Source organism: Poecilia reticulata, chromosome 16, assembly GCF_904066995.2.
Source record: "Poecilia reticulata chromosome 16, P_reticulata-male-v2, whole genome shotgun sequence".
Taxonomy (NCBI): domain Eukaryota; kingdom Metazoa; phylum Chordata; class Actinopteri; order Cyprinodontiformes; family Poeciliidae; genus Poecilia; species Poecilia reticulata.
The window spans coordinates 15,876,862-15,896,130 of record NC_088845.1 but is presented as its reverse complement, the minus strand read 5'-3'; the positions used below and the strand labels follow the sequence as shown (position 1 = coordinate 15,896,130).

The 19,269-nt window shown below is 41.1% G+C and overlaps 1 protein-coding gene across 2 annotated transcripts in view; it reads left to right on the top strand.

Annotated features, from left to right (window-relative positions):
• Nucleotides 1–319: 319 nt before the first annotated feature.
• Nucleotides 320–19,269, top strand: part of kcnn3 (potassium intermediate/small conductance calcium-activated channel, subfamily N, member 3) — an 82,871-nt gene continuing 63,921 nt past the window's right edge. Inside the window, exons 1-2 of one of the 2 annotated variants that reach the window (XM_017309640.2) lie at nucleotides 320–921; nucleotides 1,548–2,668. In XM_017309640.2, the coding sequence (XP_017165129.2) occupies nucleotides 1,574–2,668 (1,095 nt within the window). In that variant the 5' untranslated portion in view covers nucleotides 320–921; nucleotides 1,548–1,573. The remainder of the gene's footprint in view (nucleotides 922–1,547; nucleotides 2,669–19,269) is intronic. The other variant, XM_008431748.3, reaches the window with a different exon arrangement.

The window sequence follows — 19,269 nt, the reverse complement described above, 5'->3', positions numbered from 1 at the left end:
AGTTTGGGTACACTTTACAAGTCTTACTGGTGTAAAACCAGTGAAACTATAAATATATATAATATAATATAATATATATATAATGCCCAACAGGTGTTATACACAACCAAAGGCGTGGTTCTCGCCTACAATGTGGTCTCAACGGCACCAAATGCCACATCGCCATATGGATGCTTTCTGAGGTTACAATGAAAATAATAATTACCCAGAAATAACCAGGGTACAATAAATTAAACATCCGTTCGGCGGCCACATCGCGCGCATATCCTGCCACCTGTTTTCTGCGCTCGCTTCAGCGGCCAATGAGGAAGGAGCGGCGGCTCTGGAGGCGGAGAAAGGACGCAGAGAAGTTGGAGGAGAGAGTGAGAGACAGAGACGGAAAGACGGGGAGCTGGGGATTGAGTGTTACCGTCGCTGTTGTCACATATTTAATCACAGACTTCACTGCTCATCTTTGGATTGTTAAATCACACCCGGGCGAGTTTCTCCCCCCTTTCCGTTTCTCTCCGTTTTGCACATTTTGTTGACGCGCAGCCACAGGTTGGCCCGATTTTAATCCAGTCACCAGTGGATTATTCCTCCTCATCATCATCTTCTCCCTGAAGCGGGATAGAAATGGGTACCGCCGAGAGATACGCGATGATCGTTTTGGGGGAAACAAACTGAACATTCAAAGTAAGGAGGGGGAGGGGGGAGACATTCATTCATTCTGCAAGAAGCGACGCGCAAATTTTGTCTGTCTTTTGGTGAGACGAGGACCTGTGGAGGGGCTGAGAGGAGACGGAGCGGAAAAAAAGATCAGGGGGATGGCTCTGACAACATGAGAAAGAAAAAGTGTGGTGGTCCTGTTTTTCAACCAGCCAGTGATTGAACGCACCTAACCTGGGGGGCAAGGACCGTGGGAGAAGAGGTCGGAGGTAGGTAAGGGGGGGGGGAACTGACGGGAGGGGTGGTGAAGGTATCTGGTTATATCATACTGAAAGTAGGTTATTGCATTTTGATCAGTCGCCGGCAGCTGATCGCAGCCAACTTATGGTTAACAGAGCCTTCGTTGCAGCCACGCTTCTCCTGCGAAGGCAAATTGACAGATGTGAAATTGTTATCCTCAGAGTCTCTAAGCTTGATCTTATTTTCATGGGGGAAAAGCCAGAGGATTTTCAACCCCCCTCTCTTAGTGACTGACAACATCAGTGTAACACAGATGACATTTTATGGGAGAGATTTCTGGGCGAGCTGTGGGATGTGAGAGAACAAGGAGACACCGGGAATCAGAGGGACTGAGGGTTGAGAGAGTGGCTGGCTGGGTAGCTGACTCAAATGTGACTAAAGGAATAACATTTCCTCCAAATTATGACAGCCTCACTGCACTCTATTGGCCCTTTTTGTCACACACACCCAACATTTTTAGACTTGCTCCTCATTCGTTTTGATCTCAGTCCTTCCCTTTCATGTTTGTCTGTTGTTCTGTTGTGTTGCATGAAGAAAAAAGTGAGTAATCATCAACTGTTTGTGTTTCTCCCCCCCCACCCCTGTGTGTTAAACTGTAGTCAGGTGCTTGACCACAGCTCTGACTATGGAGCCTCCCCCTTCTCTGAGCTTGGCTCTGCTAGGAGGGAGCGAGGATGAGGACCAGCGCTTCCTCCTTCCTCTGGGCAGCATATCCCATCCCTCCACGGCTGGCAACCAGCCAGGATCGAACCACTCCAACCACACAGGAGCTTCAAGTATCGATCGCCTGAATGGCAGCACCCCATCGCCGTCCTCCGCCACGCCCAACTTGCCTCCGGCGCCCCTTCCTAAGTTACCTCTGTCCTCCTCTGGAGCCCAGCCTCTGCCTCCGCCCATCCCCAATGCCCTGCACCCCACCAGTACCCCACTTTCGTCCTGCCTGGGTTCCCAGCACAGCCTGAGTGGAGACAACTCCCCAGTCTACAATGCCCTCTTTTACTCCTCCCACTCGCCCTCCATGGAGCGGGACAGGGACAGAGAGCGTGACAGGGAGAGGGACAGGGGCAGCAAACACAGACAGGCCAGTCCACTTGTCCACCGCAGGGACAGTAACCCCTTCACGGAGATTGCCATGAGTTCCTGTAAGTACACAGGTGGGGTCATGAAGCCCCTGAGCCGCCTCAGCGCCTCCAGGAGAAACCTCATCGAATCGGACAGCAACAGCGAAACCAAAGAGGGTGGCGTTTCGGCTGTTGCCGGGGCAACGGCGACTGGCGGACATGACAGACAGCGAGACGCCCCTCCCACTTACTCAGAGACCCAGTCATCTACTCACCAACCCCCTATCCAGAGCCCCCCAGAGATTGTGATCTCGTCCAAAGAAGACTCGCCGTACCCCAGACGAGGGTATGACATCACTGACTCCACGTCCAACCAAATGTCCATCTACCACCAGAACCACGCACTGGTGGAGAGTAGGCGGGGACAGTCCGAGCGGGGCAGCAGGCAGGGAGGGGTCGGGGCAACGGGCAGTGGGGCCAGGGGCAGCACCTCCAAGGCCCCAAAACGAAAGAACCAAAACATTGGCTATAAGTTGGGGCATCGCAGGGCGCTGTTCGAGAAGAGGAAGAGGCTGAGCGACTACGCCCTCATCTTCGGGATGTTTGGCATCGTGGTCATGGTGATTGAGACTGAGCTGTCATGGGGAGTGTACAACAAGGTGAGTATGATGTATCTTCACATGGCGACAAAATGTCAGACAGGTTACTGCCAATTACATGAGGAAATTCATATAAAAAAAAAGTGCACGTCACACACATTACAAAGCTGCAAAATATTAGAAGGCGATACCAAAAAGGTTTACTTTATGGGCTGGTGTGATTGGTATTCTTTCCTTCAACTAGGCGAGTGAACATGATCGCTAAGAAATTGAAAACCAGATAAATTATTTAGTCAAAATCAGCAGAAATTGTCACATGATAAGTCAGCATAATTCTTTGTGGAGTGTTATGTTCTTAATTTATTTTTAAAAAGAAATGATTGGCAGTTGTTCTCGGGGCATCAGAAAGTAGACTTTAGACCAAAGATAGCACCTCCGACATTTTCAAGCCATATATTGTCTACAATGCTAACAAGATTGTGCACACTATGTATATTGCCTTTGGTCCTTAACGCAGATTTTTAGTCACAACATTAATTTTTGTCATTTTTGTAAAGACTAGAAGGAAGTATTTATATACAAAGAAATTATAAGCTCTCGATATGTCTTTTACATGAATATGGCGTCAACCAGCATGATAAGATAAAAAGCTCTATTTGCTTTTAAGAATATAATGTATCTCACAAAAATGCACTGATGCTAGTTTTAGCCAATTACAATTTATGTTTGAAGAATATTATAACAGCTTACCTTCTTTTATAGTATTTCTCCCATAAGAGCTCATTCATTGTTAATGTTAGGAGCAGAGACAATGTCACACTGTGTGTGTTTGTAGAACAACAGTGCGTGAAAACAGGGTTTCATTCATTTAAAATAAAGACAAAATGACTTTGATTTGTTATTGTAAATGGCTTGTAGCATTTTATGTCAGCACTTAGTGCAATTAGCATGATTAGCATGATTAGCATATTTAAGTGTAAACATCAGTCTCTATGGGGCCTTTTCTATCAAAGTGGTTCCAGTGCTTAACTGGTACAAGTGCTTACTAAGCACTAGTTCTTTGTCTTTCCACAGAGATAAACCCTGGCTCTAGCCCTGAAAACCTGGAACTATCCCAGCCCCAGTTCCCCGCTTAGTCAGCAAAGCTAAATTCCTCTCAGTTTAGTTTTTTAACAATCAAATTTAAAAACCCAAAACCATGAAAATGTTTCGCTGAATCTTGGATGAGCATCAGAATAAGAAAAAATGACCATTATGTATCCTGCAGGTGTTTCTTTTGAAATCATCTCTATTTTACACTGGGTCCATAATTTCAATTTCCTTCTCAGTCTTGTACCACTGTGGGTATTTTAATATATCCAGTTGGCTAATAAATGATGCTATAAAAGTTGTGTTTAGTTTCCATTTTTCAGCCCATGGTACTGAACAGAGATCAGCATCAGGATCGATAAAGAATGAAGTACTGCTTATTGCAGGAATAATAACATATTCATTTGTTTAAATTGTCTCAATAGACTACAGTCCTTCATAAAAACAAAGAATGAAATAAGGGGAGGATCAGAGAAATAAAAAAGGAGATATTTATAATGGTTTGGCTCCCACTTGACTCTCAGGTGTTGGAAATGCCAAACATAAAGATTAAAAAAAGGTTCTAGTGAAGAACCTTCTAGGTGGAAATGTCCAACATATGTTTTCCTTAGAGGATGTAGACTCTACCCTCAACTCTTAGATGTCTTAAAGGTTACAGAAATGCCCAAACCCAGCTTGTTCCTTAACAGACAGAGGTCTAAGGTGCAGTAGATATAGAACAGAGCAGCTTTGCTGTAATGCATTCAGCCTTCCTGGTATCTGCTGAAACCGGCTCCGTGTTAATTCACTGCTTTGCCAATTTGACAAATTGTTCCCAACGCCGGTATGAATTAATATTTTGTGACAGATGGCTCCTTTTTGTATCTGAAAAAATAAAAACATAAAAATCTGGTACAAAACGACCAAAACTGCAAAAATATGAAGTGGTGAAGAATAAAATACTTAAAACCTGCAGAAGCCCGGATTCTTTATGAACAGCTGATATGTGAAAATGTGGCTTCCTTTTAAGTACCTTCCTACGTATTTTGCTTTCTAGAAACATGATGCAAGACTTTTGAAATACTTTACTACTAATAATACTTTAATATGAGAATCAACCCTGGAAATATTCCACTGAATTACCACATCATGTTTGTAGTTGCATATTTGCCAAGGTCTATTTAGAATCTCTAGTATTAACTTTTCTTGTGCTGTGTTTTTTTGTTGTTGTTGTTGTTTTTTATCTATTTTCCTTTTGTATTGTAAGTAACCTGTGATGTAATTTTGTCATTTCAATATTTTGTACTTTTTGAGTTTTGGTCATTTCATATTCAACTTTTCAGTGGAACAACCTGCTACCTGCCATTTAGGGCAGTAGGGTGCAAGGAATGTTTTATAGGACATTTGAGAATTTATATAATTAATTGTGTCTGTGATGCATATAAGATACTTAAATTGCTAAACAAATGAACTGAAATAGTACGGTACAGTTTAGTCAATATAGTTGTTTCAAAGGACAATTATAAATTCAAATGAAAGTAAAATGAGACAAAATTATAAAGTCTTAGTATAACTGGAGGTGTGAACTGGCAAATGGGTGAACTGAGCTGAAGCTCTTGGGTCTTGCAGAGAACGTCACCATCCAGGTTACCCTCATCTCGATGGGTCAACAGTCAAGTTATAAAGACACGTTTAGCTGACAAGATGAGACCTTTAGCCACATTTTTTTTAGGAAATTAAGTATGCCCAATTTTATGTCTTCACAAATGGAGCAAAGGTTTCACAAATATGTAATCAGTGTGGATGGTTTCAGCTCGATAAGTGTTCTTCATTAGCTCACTGGGTCAACAAGAACTACTTTCCTTCTTACTTCAAACCAGGAGTCTCAAGAATAAACTCAAGACCAAATTCAGGAGATCTTGGAAGTGAATCTTATACTTCTAAAAAGCACATTTATTCCCCTTCAAATGATAATTGTAATGTTTTGGGCTGAGCAGCTGAGTTGAGTCGGGTTGAGTATCCTCTCTAATGCGAAACAGAGTATTCTGCTCATTCTTGGTGTTGTTTATTGGTTTGGATGATTGAAATGTAAAGAAAAAATGCATATTTGCAGTTTGCTTACCAAATCTAAGTAGTGGCATGTCCCTCCTCGTGCTCGTCAACAGCTCGGTCACACACTGCTGTGGGATGGCATGCCATTCCTAGAACAGCGTTTGTCACTATGGCATAAAGACAGCATGCTCCCACAAATATTTAGTGGTGTCGAGGTCAAGAACACCACTAACGCAACATCCACAACATCCGAGTTGTGGATGTTGTGTTTGATAAACCCTGCAGTATTGGGGGAACTGTTGTTATTTTGGAGGATGCATCAGTTCCCAGTTTGTGATGATGTTGAATTGCCACGGTTGCATGAGTGCAATCCTTAATCTCAACTCGACTTACAATTGTAAGCAGACAACAAGCTTTCCAACACAGTAAGATTCATTGTCAAAATCATAATTCCAACAAAAGAAAATCCACCAAATAGAAATGACTTTAATTTTTGTGTCACATGGGCAGAGAGTGTCCAATTTAAAGCACTCACCTTGATTTCCAGAGCCCAGAATGTTAGATTAGACTTAACCTGACCAGACAAAATCACAAGCTCACAGCGACTGGTTTGCGCTTTGCTGGACAAACTTCAGTTTGACAAGAAAAATATAGTGCCAATTTAAGACACCCGAGTTAGCAGCCATATTTACCACTTTGTAGCTTCTTGTAACTCTTCGCACAGTCAGACCGGCTCCTTACACACATGTTGGAGGAGCGTTGTGCGCCGCAACGACCAAGCTTGACAGCAGCTGCTTCCGGGTGATGTGATGCAACGACACAAAGGACATGCAGGGCAGATTATCAGTAGGAGGCCAGGATCTCATTTGTCTGTGTAATGGCCAGTGTAATAAGCTGAACTGGCCCCTGGCTGTTTTTGTGTGTTTATTTTGGGTGTGTATGTGTGTTAGTTAGCCTCCCAGTGTCTTGTGCTCACCTTCCTGATATCCCTGCCCTCGTCCCATCCTTCTTTTTTGGTCTGACACATCACAGAGGGCTGGTTCTCTTTATCTAATGAGCCGGAAACATTACTTCCACAGCTTGTCACAGAAGGATCATTGATCATGTAAAAAGATTTGATGGCGTCCTTTGTGATTTACAGGTAGCCGGTTAGACGCTAGGCTTGCTTCGCGTCCCTTTCTCAACATGTGTGGCCTCCAAATTATCGTACTGGGCACTCTGGGATGGGATCTGCCTGCTCTGTGCTGCCAACTTTCTCTCTTTTCTCCTCCCCATTGCTGCATTAAAATCACAGTTTCTAAAGCAGCGTCCTCTTATTAATGAAAACGTATGGGCCTGAATTTGACTTTCAATTCCTCTTTGTCTTTTTCTCCCCGCTTCTCATCCGGCAGTCATCCTTCTCAGAGGAGATGGCCGGCACTTTCATGTCCTCTTCCTCCATCTGTCCCCTCTTTTTTATTTTGAAATCCCTGTCCGTTTCTTTATCCAGGCTTCCTTTTATTCCTGTATTTCTTTCATTATTCTTTTTTTCTTCCTCTTCTTCGCTTCACTTTCCCACTCCCTCTGCTTCCCTGCTCTCGCAGTGGGCGTCAAACTGGAGGAGTGTGATCGGAAGAGAGAAGCGGCTGAGTGAGAATGAAAGTCTGTGGAAGGATAGAAGAAAGGAAAGGCGATAATGAAAAGCCTGATTTAGGTTCTTAAGCTACAATCAATGCGGCCCATCTTAGACTGGCAGTATTGTCTATCAAAACAAATGAATGGAGATCCCGTGTGTTTGAGCAGGGTAATGCCAGCTCCGTCACCTTAATGAATAATCTATAATCACTCTTGTTAGGAGTGGAGTTCAAGGAAAGCAGGATAAAAAATAAATAAAAAACCTCAAAGTTTTCAGGAAAGCCTTCTCCTGGGTAGCACCCAGACATCTAAATGTGTTCTGGCAATTAGTTTTAGTTTGATTTGGTTTCAGTCCAGCAGATACTGGAGGACCATCAAACAGCTCAAACACTCACTTAGATATCCGAGAAGGACAGAGGCCCACCGGTTGTTGTGGTGAAAAATGGATGGCAATCATGGGGATGAAAGCGAGAAGGGAAAGAGAGACGGATGGGAAGGGAGCCCAGAGAAAGGTAGAGAGATGTTTGTTCAGCTGAAACCCGTCTGAGGGTTTGAATGATTTCTTATATTGATCTCTGAAAATCACTCACCCACACAAGGACTGTCCACCCCCAGATACATGAACTCACAGTTGTTGCTGATTTTATTTGATTGTGTTTGGGCTGCATTTTGTGTTTTATATTTACTTCTTGAGGCGGTGTGGAAAAGTCCGATCACTAGTAACCGGTTTCATCGCAAAAGCCCTTCAGGTCCATCTCAGCGAACTAGAAATCTCAGTCAAAACATTTATTTTGATTCAGTATTTCATTACAAAGTGAAATTTATACGTTCTACATGTTTATTTTACACAGTGATATGTTTAAAGCTTTTATTTCTGCAAATTTTAATCTATACAACAATCAGCTTGTCATGTGTTGTACATTATATGAACGCAACGCTTGAGGCTGTGGCTGTGCTGAGGTTCTCAGGACGCCCAGTTTGCGTTTCTCATTTTCCTCTTAATACTTTGCTGGTGAATCCAGCACAATACCACTATGGTCAGCATGTATTGGTACCATTGGTAGTATAGGCAGAAGTACAGCTGGAAATTGAAATCAATTTGTTGGCAGAAGACAGAATGGAGTGCTCTAATTTATTTATTTTTTTGGTAGACTTGGATTTTTTTTTAACCACATGTTTTTCCTTCCTCTTAACTTTATGCTTGCATACAGCACTCTGTAAAAATCCAGTTCCTTACAGTGAAGTCTGGTAGCAAAGTGGAGAATGTCGATGACTGTTTGCTTGATTACTGTCTGTAGTTTCCCCCATGATTGTTTGCCATATCATAGCTTTTTTTTAAATAGTTTTTGTTATTGGTCTTATATAATATTCAGGCTTTCTGAAAACTGAATTTTGGTTTGCTTTTAGCTTTAAGCCATCGCTACTAAAATGCTACTATCTAATGTACGAGATTCAACTTTTTAATTGAGTTAATGAATAATAACTTGTGGATGATAGTTTGATGCCCCGAGTTGCAACTTATAGCATATTCTGACAACAGTGTCCGTGTACAGTTTCCTGCCGGTGTACATATCTCTCAGAGCTCTCTTCAGGAGGTCCAGCTGCTCGATTTTGCTCCCAAAAATAGAGATGAAGAATAAGACTGGAACCAAGTGGGGTGGGCTGTATTTTTGCGGAGCGAATATTTGGATGGATAAAGCGAGAGAGGTTAACTTTGGAGGACACGCTCTTTGTGACTGCGAATGTTGCAAGCCAGCGTATCAACAGTTTTTTCCGACTCCATCAGCACATTCTGAAGTCACAGTGTCCAACTCGCTGCTTCGTGGCCTCCGTCTTTCATTACCTTTCCGTTACCTTTCGGTTGTCTTCAAGCCTGAGTGTCGAGACTCGAGATCCGCTCGATGAGTTCTGGTCGCAGGTTAAAAAACTGTTCTCATGTACGGCAGGCAGCATGAATAATTGAACTTGCTGTCAGGCAAAATTGTGACTTTTCACTTACAAAGCCTGAAAGATGAAAGAGCAGTGCAGAGCCTTTTATATTCTCTCTATAAGTTCTCTTCTGCACTGTACATGTTAAGAGTTCCAGGCGCTTTTACGTTTGCATCTCCTGCTACCTCCTCTACACATTTCTGTGGGTATTTAACAGTTATGCGAGGACAGTTCTTTACGTAAGGGCATCCGTTATTGATTTTAAGAATATGGGGGACATCTGTGCAAGAGCAACCAAGGATCTCGCAGACTTTGGACCTTAGCACGTCGCCTGCCGGTGTCAGTTCAGCCGACCGGCTCCACACCCTGTTCCAGGCCTGCGATGCAACGCGGGCTATTCTGAGAGAATGCACAGCTGTTGTCAACCACACCTGTCACATCGTCAGCGCACTCACTTTGCACATGTGTGACGCACGGGACGGGCTAACAAGTGGGAGTATGAGCTGTACTTGATGTTGCTCAGCACACGCATCACAAACTGTTGCATTCGGTACACGGTGGTTTTGAGGGAAGAAAAATATCTACAATTTTTTATTTTTTATTTTGAGAATAAGTTTAATGTCTCATGAGTGTAACATGATATGCAAACAGCTGTTAGGAAGCAGTACATGTTTCCCTCAAAGTGACTGATTGGCTATTTCTGCTTCTGAGGAAGAAGCCAAGCCAACGGCAGCTGACATGAATGAATAATTGCATCACGCCCAGCTAAACCAGATTTTCTTCTATATGACCAAGCCAAGAAAGCATTAAGTTATTGTTCGCCCTGAGAACAAAACAAAACAAAACAAAAAAAAAAAATCAATGTAATGATGATTTATACACCTACAGCAACTTATTTTCCAGTTAAATGTTTCTTCTTTTGTTGCTTGGCTACCTGATAGTGTATGTTGGCAATAAATTTAACAACTCAAAAGGTCAAGGTCTGGATCTAGTTGCGGGGATGCGTCCATATTGAATGACATATAACACTGAGTTTTTGGACAATGAATGGAAAAAATTCAGTTTAAAATAAAAACAACAAAACTAGCTGCGTTGCTCAGGAACTCACCCAGAGTCGGTAAACGACAACTAAGTGTGACACTGAACTTGTCTGAAATAAAGTACATAATATCCTCTGCCTTTATAACCTGACTGGTCTCTGTCTCTGTCTCAGTGCCAACACTGAGTAGTTTTTAATATTTAATGTAGCTACTGCTTTATGATATGTTTCTAAATGCACACGTCTTTCACTCTCTCATTGGAGACGCAGCTAAAATATTTAGCACAAACAGGGAAGAGACTCCTTAATAAACTGATACAGGAGCTGCTGCAAGACACGAGCACAGCTGTGTCTACTGAGTTCAGATCGCCAGGAAGCGTCGTGGCACAACGATGGGAGTTTACTGGTTTAATCAAAGCAGAGGGAGGGTGAGGCAATAGATGGAGCAAAAAGATTTAACTTCATCTGGGGAGTCTCATGATTGTCGGGGGGAAAGAAAAGTGGTGATAAACAGGGATGAGCAAGATGAACGGGATGGAAAGTTGTTTTAAAGGAAGATGAGGAGGAAAAGAGGGATGGGATAAGGAGAAAGAAGGGATGAAAAGAAGTTATAAAGAGAGAGATGAGTGGGATGGAGAGGGGTCATACAGAGAGTGATGAGGAGCAAAGGAGAGATGAAGGTGGATCATAAAAAGAAGCTTCACTAAATAGGGATGAAGTCGATGAGAAGGTTGAAGAGCAGACATGAGGATGGATGAGTGCCAAGAAAGGGGTTGTGAAAAGGGTTCAGGAGAAAAAGTGGGATAAAAAGGTGTCATAAAGAGAAATGAGGAAGATAAGCACAATTAACTGGCCTCATAAATAGGCAAAAAAAAGAAGGATGACGAGCATGAAAAGATAGAAGAAGAAACGTGAAGATTGACGAGAAGGGCGTGGCATTAAATTTGATTGTAAAGGTCAAGAATGAGAAGGAACAAGGCAGTAGAGGAAGACGAAGGATTGAAGGGATGAAAAGTGGTTGTGAGAGGAATGAGGAGAATGAGCGGACAAAGAGAAAGATGACATGAGACATAAGGAGGGATGAGGAGGATGTGTGGGACTGTAATGGGATGACTGGACATTTAGAGGGTTGAGAAGGAGTCGTACAGATTGACGATTTGGATGAACAGGGATTGTCAAGAGAAATTCGGACGTCCGGTGAAGTTAACAGTGGGTGCAAAGAAGGATGAAGATGTTAGTTGGTAAGAAAATGGGCCATAAAGAGGGACAAAAGTGTAGCAGTTAAGAAAATGACAGATAAAGAGGATAAATGCAATGAAAAGGTGACATAGAGCAAAACAAGGAGGATCATTGGGTTAAAATCTAATCTTAAAGAGAAGACGATGAGGAAGAAAAAGACTCATTCAGTACATGTAGGATCAATTTTTACCCTTCATTTCTCTGACTTTAGCTCTGCTATATACATCAGGAGTGTAGAGACTGATGTCCTGCAGATTTTAGATGTGCACCGGCTCCAAACCAGCAGACTCCCCAGCATGTTATCAACCAGCTAACGGCCAATTCATTTGATTCCGGTGTGTTAAGCAAATTAATGGCTCATTCATTCGAGTCATTCACTGGGTGTGTTGAAGCGGGGAAATACTAAAACGTTATAACCTGAGGACTGACTCTGGACTCTTCTGCTCTGCATTAAAACTGACAGTATAACTGCTGTTATTTTTGTGTTTTCCTCTGTGTTTCTGAATGGCATCTCATTTGACTGTTTGACAAAAAAAAAAAAAGTCATCCAGCCACGAATTAGTTTAAAACCAACTGTAAAACATAGTGCAGTTGTCTAATTCATTCACTGCGGTGCTCTTCCACATCCTCTCTTCTCTCCCTCTCCTTTTTCATGTCTCTTAAAGTGAGTGTTTATGTTCCCTCCCTCTGGTATTTCTTAAATATGTCTCCATTTCCCCAAGGGGGTCATTGCCATCTCAGTCGGCTTACATCTCCTTCACATGCCCCTCTTCTGCTCGTACGCCATCCCTCTATCACCGCCTTCGCTGTTCAATCTGTGACATTTCTGGCAGGCATTTACTGGTGGACCTCCCTGGACCTTTCTCTGCTTGACCACTTACTGCGGCTGTGTGCTGCTTTCAGGCGGTACATGATGATGATGATCGGGGAATTGAACTGCCATCATATTCTTTAAAGGGGCTATCAGCCATCTCAGCACTTCTCTGTCCTTTCGCCTCCCCTCCGTCTCCGCTCCCCTCCTCGCTCGGTTCTTAGGGACTTCAGATCCCTTAAGTCTCACCACCAGCAGGTATAAATATCGCCATTTCTTCCAGCATAACAAGGCTCCCTCCCTCTGTACGTGTGAGCGTGTTGGTACACATGGGTGTGCTAGAACTTGCATCATCCGGCGACAACATAAACACTCATGTCACGGTGTGTATACCATCTCCTGTGTGTATGCACATGTGTGAAGTGTGTTTGTCTTCGTGTCAATTTGTATTCAGCTCTGTCAAAAGTAAAACCCATGAATGCACCTGCTGATGTGTGAGCGCTCACAGCGCTCTTTTTCTGGATTTAATTGAGTGTGTATGGGTGTAATAGCTTATTCCAAAGTGAAGTCAAGTGTGTGTGTGTGTGTGTGTGTGTGTGTGTGTGTGTGGTCTGCGTGCGTGCGTGAGTGTGTGTGCGCATTTATTCTGGTAAGGTGCAATCGCTTTTCTGCCTACTGCCTGTTTCCCTGGAGACTGATTGCAAGAAGGCATCACTCTGACAGGAGAGAATCCCAAGGCTAAGTCATTAGCATGCACACACATGGTCATTGATATTCATTATAAGCATGTGCACCAGGCGACTTATCTCTGCTAGTCATGTGTTGTAACCAACATGTGCAGTGCGTCGCCTTTTGCATTTCTGTCAGTGCTGCTATGGGGACGGCTGGGGAAAGCCCTTCAGATCCTACCTGTGTGTGTGTGTGCGTGTGCGTGTGTGTGTGTGTGTGTGTGTGTGTGTGTATGTCTGTGTGGGTGTGTGTGCGTGTGTGTGTGGTTGTATTTGTGTAGGTGGATGCGTGGCTGCCTTCCAGCCAAACTAAAGAAGCTGAAAAAGCTCATTATCTCTGCATGCTGTCCACCAAGTCAGTGATCAATGCGCGCTAATCGCACACTTACTCACAACTGGGGTAAGAAAAAGGAAAATCCACATGGTTATAACAACAGATGCACATGCTTGGGAATATAAACATACTATAGTGTTTTTAAAAGTTGGGCGGATGCATAAAATCTCTTCAAAGTAATAGAGATCACCAATCAAACTGAAGGATATTTTGAAAGAGCACAACAGAATTTGTATTGTTATTTAAAACATTTTGTTATTTAAATGTTGCCAGTGAATGGGACACTGGAATAAGACTGGACAGTGTAAAATAATATAATAATAACCTCATTTACTGGGTTCCTATCTAATCTGGAACAGTCCAAACATGTTCTGCAGGTGTGGATGTGTGAAGGGAAATGGAGTACGGAACAATGTTTGTGTTTCCATGCTTTACTCTGGAAATGCAAATGTTTTCTGTTTCCATCCTTCCATCAACATCTACAGAACAACGAGTTTATTTCTTGAAACAGTTAGGTGAAATTACACAAACCCACCTGATAAAATGCAAAAGCGTGTCACTTGATCAAAATGGATAATTTATTCTGAAACAAATAAAACAAAACAAGTATTCATGTCAATAAACGTGTCAGTGTGATCAAAATGAAAAGTCCTATTTATGAAGAAGTTAACCAAATGGCTTTGTCATGTTCTCATTGTGACAGTTCACTCTTTTTTTTTCCAATTAAAAAAAGTCAGATCTTGGAGACACCACCTGAAAATCTCAAGATTTCAGGTACTATACACTGTTTGCACAATTGTAAACAATCACATCTGTGAAAACAGAGCTTCGCCTGAGAGACATTGTTCAATCTAGGAGACATCTTCAGGAAAAAAATATTAAAGAAATACACATAATTGACAGATTTGGCAACTAGTTCCACATGTTTGTATGCCATAACTTTAATCAATAAAACTTTTATTTCTACTGGGAATGACTATTCAGCATTCATAAGTACGTTCCTATCTAATCTGGAACAGTCCAAACACTGTAGTGCCAGTGTTTATGACTGGCACTACATAAACAAATTATAATGTCATAAAACAGCTGAAAAATAAATGGAAGCAATGGATGCATGTCCAAAATTATCTGCAATTTTTGTGGAAGAGAAAAGAATCTGCTGCTGTGATATTCACAAAGGACTGAATGATGAAAATTTGAATTCTCATCAGAGATATATGCCAATGCAATTGAGACAAACTGTAAAGGCTGTATTTTTAAATTAAATTTTAAAAGAGTAAGAACTTCAGATCTAGAAAATCTATCTAGAATCTAGAAAAATATTAAATCTTGATCTGAAAATGTTCAGAAACTTTGAATTTAATGTCATTATAAATAATAATTTGAAAGAGTCTAATACTCAAAAGGCACAGGATTTGAAGCCTCCACTGAATGGCTGTGATCCTCAAATCCTCTGGCGTCTTTGCATTTTGCAATGCAACAATAGACAAACTCACTTATGGGAATAAATGCACAAGCTCAGAAAACAGTTGGTGTATCTATTAATGCCAAGCGAGAGCAGAACATCCAACAAACCCAAGCATCGTCCCAGTTTTTTTTTTTTTTGTTTTTAAATCAGCCAAAAACTGGGGTAACATTTCACTTTTAAGTCTACGGCATGTGTTAAAGAAGTGTGTCCTTAAAGATGAAGTGAGACTGAAGGTGATGCAACACAGTGGTAAACATCCTTCTGCCCCATCTCTTGCCTCTGTCTGAATCAGATTCAAAGCATTTCATCTTTTTAAAAAAATAAATATCTGTTTTGTCTGTTTCATTTGTTATCTTGCCTAGTAAATATTTATTAAATAGTTTTGTTGAAGGCTTTCTTTGTTCCTCCAGTCTCATCACTGCTGCACATACAAAACCACTTTGGGGGGAAATTCCTGAAATGGAAACGAGGAAGTCGGAGTTAATTCAACAGAAAATCTGAGTTTGGATTAAAACAAATGACCTTAATTTTCTTTTTATGTGCTGTTGAAACAGATACTTTGTATCTGCTTGTGATTGACTTTACTATATCAGCTGGAGCTAGCACCGTTAGCAGCAGCTAATGCGAAATCAAAACAAATTGGAAAACAATGAATGTATGTTTAGTTTATTGGACATTTATATTCATATTAATATAAATATTTATATTTAGATCTGTTTTTGATCATTTTATCTTGAACCCCTACAGTCAGATAAGAATTTGGACAAGACTATGTGTACCCTCTTACACCAAGCAGAAAACAGTAATCACAAGAACTGCTGATGCTAACTAACACGTAGCGTCTTTGCTTAATCTGTATTCAACCAGAAAGGTTAAAATCGCAATTTGCAAGATTAGAGGGAGTAGCGGTCCATTATCTTGATGAACAACATCTCATCAGTCTCATCCTGTATTCACCGCAGACACTCCAGCATATGCGAGTCAAAGAATTAGCAATGATTTAGCTGCATTCGGGACTTTCATAGAGAGAGCGTGATTATGAGCTTTGAGTATCAAGACTTTTACTCTAAGCGAAGAAAGTGAAATTAAGCCTCTTTTTTTATTTCATAAATAAGACTTTTCCTTTTGGATGCATCTCACTGCTTTTTGAATTCCTATTTCAGACACGGTTTACTTTACCCCTCATGAAAATATGTTTGTAAAGTTTCAACATAAATCATTATTTTAGGAATTTTTTAAAAATCCTGAGAACATACGGATTCGAAAAAAAAAAAATTGCCCATAATAAGATATAAACATTTTGGCTGTTTTGGCATCAATAACAAGTAAAAATTAAATAAACTAAATAACAGGGGAAAAAAAATCTTATTGATAATTTTCTCAGACATCAATAAGTAATTGATGACTTTGTGTGTCCCTTAGAGTGTAAGTGGAACATGACACAGAGGCCAATTTCTCTTAGCCACTCCTCAAAATGGAATAAAAACAAGAGTATGCATAATTCAAATAAGTCAGATGTGTGTTGATCTGAGTCAATCTAAACTGCATATCTATACAGTGATCGTACTGATTAAAAAATTTAAACAAGAACTTTTTCAACAAGAATGGGTGCCATTTATACAGGTTGATGTTTTCATGCTGTTATGTGAATACACAGTCCTGAGGTAAAGATTAGGGTGCTGGCAAAGAGACCTCACAGACTTGGGGCTTATAACCAAAGATAGATTGTCAAAATACAAATGGAAACATACAAAATAGTTAACTATCAATTAGAAATGTGTTTGAATTGTATACAGTTTTATAATCTTGCTTGATTGAAAACATAAACAGAGTTTAGAATTAACTAAATAAAATTTTTACTTACATCGTTATATATTTTCAAGCTTTTCCAGTTTTATGACATTTTATTTACAGTTTCATTGACAAAAGGAAATAAATTGTGAATAAATTTCACCTCTAGAGATCTAGGGTAAAATGTCTCAGCACAGCTGGGTCAGTGCACCATATTCTGCCGTCCCATGAACAAACTAGGTCAGCAGAGGCAGTATGTGAAAACAGATGTAATGCCATTACTAACCAACTATTTACATTTTGCTTTATGAAAAAGAGGCTGGACTTCATGTTTACAATTGAGTTTAAAGCTTTCGTTCTTGGGTTTTCTTTTTCATCAAAGTGTGGCGCAGCATTGTGGTTGCAAACCGGAGTAATAACAGGCAGAAACAGGGTAATTTGTCCAATCAGTATGAATGTCGAGGCAGCGCGAGGACGTGGTTGTTACGGCTGCTGTCTCACAGCAAGTAGGTCTTGGTTTAAGCTTGGCAACCAGCTGGGGCCACTTTTCCTTTCCATGTGGGGTTTGCATGTTCTCTTTAGTCCTGTGTGGGTTTTCTCCAGGTGCACCAGTTACCTCCCACAACCCAAAGACATGCGTGTTAGATTGATCGGCGCTTCTGAATTGGCTGTAAGCAGGTGTAAGCATGCACGACTGTCGGTTATATGTTGTCATGTGACAGCCTGGCCTATTTATGCCTTTACTCTGTACCTCTATGCTGTCTGACAGAAACCACTTCTCTGTAAATATCTTGACTACCAGGTTTTTACAGTTAGTACTAACTACCATAATGTAGCTTTTAAACTCTGACCATACTAGAAATAGGTTTTAAAATAGCACCATTGGGAACAAGGGATGAAGTAATTAGACTTGGTAATATCCTGTCACAAGGTATACATTTGAAGAATAAAAAAATGTAGTGGAAAGCTCCCTTGAAAAATTCTGGCATTAAATCTGCCTGTGAAACCACAACCTGTCATTAATTAGTGGCTTTTGGAGGCGCTGGTAGATGACAAGCTTTTGAACTTTGCACACAGCAGAACAGCTGGTTCTCCTCTTTATGCTAACCTAATCCCCTGTTCTCTCAGCAAGACCACAAATAAACGCATTTCTAATGGTATAAAACATTAACTGGGTACAGAAATGTGACAGTGCTAGCAGATGCAGAAAAAAAACACACAAACAAATCAGTAATTCTCAGATATGAAAGGAGGATAACCAGATTTCATTGTGCGTAAAAGCATGCGTGTTGTCTGCGTGCGAGCCTGGAACTGTCAACATTCAATTCAGCTTATTTATATAGAGACATTTCAAAACAAATATCATCTCAAGGCTCTTAACAAATAGTCAATTCAATTCAATCATGCAAACAGATTCGCTCTGACATTCATTTACTCTGCTCGACCATATAATTGGCTACAGAGCGTTGCAAGTGTTAATATCGCTTGCGTTTTTATGTCTTTTCACTTTACATGCACAAACATTTCTGGGTTTTATGTGCCAGCTCAATCAAGTGATGAATAATTGTGAAGCGGAAAAAAACTGCACGTTTTCAAGCATATTTGGAAATGTTACGTGCATATATTGTCTTCTGCTCTTACTGCGCTACTCCTTTATAACAACCAGTGCATCAAGGGCCTGCAGTAAGTAAAGTCTACTTGTGTGTAATTGAATCTCAATATAAATACAGCTTTTCTGTGAAGGCCTCAGAGGTTGGAAAGAGAAGATTAATGAACAGCATCATAGAGATGAGAACACAACAAACAGGTCTGTCAACAGGACGCCTGAGGAGGCTCTCCTTTCTGCATGACGACAAACCTTAAGACACAGCACAAATATCAAAGTACAGTCACAAGTTAGAGTCACATACATTCCTACTTGAAAACTGTCATTCACTCACTCCACATTCAACCAAGCAGTGGGAAAAATGTCACTTTCTTGATGAAACTTGGTAGAGACATGACCCAAGAGAAAAATAGGTTGACAACGTTTATCCATCCATCCATCCATTTTCTGCCGCTTATCCGGGGTTGGGTCGCGGGGGCAGCAGCTTCAGAAGGGAGGCCCACCTTCCCTCTCCCCAGCCACTTCTTCCAGCTCCTCCGGGGGAATCCCAAGGCATTCCCAGGCCAGCCGAGAGACATAGTCCCTCCAGCGTGTCCTGGGTTTATATCAAAGTTTATATCAAAGTTAACAACACGGCAAGTGCACAAAACTTTTGTTTATTTTTGAAAGTCATTTATCTTTTGTTCCACTTTATAATAACGCCCTAATTCATCTTGGTTCATCACAAAAAATTCTTTCAAATACATTTCAGTTTCTTGTTGCAACGTGATAAAATCTGAAAAGGCTCATTAGGTATGAGTACTTTTGCAAGGTGCTTCTTTTCCGACTGCAAAGGAGCATTGCCCCTTTTTTTTGATGGAATTACATGTTTTCTGTCATCGTGGCATAAAAAAAAAACAGAAGCTTGACATTAATGACAGTATAATAGGCAGATTTTAAAATAAATGAAAGAAGGAACAACAGGTGGTTGAAGAATGAGACC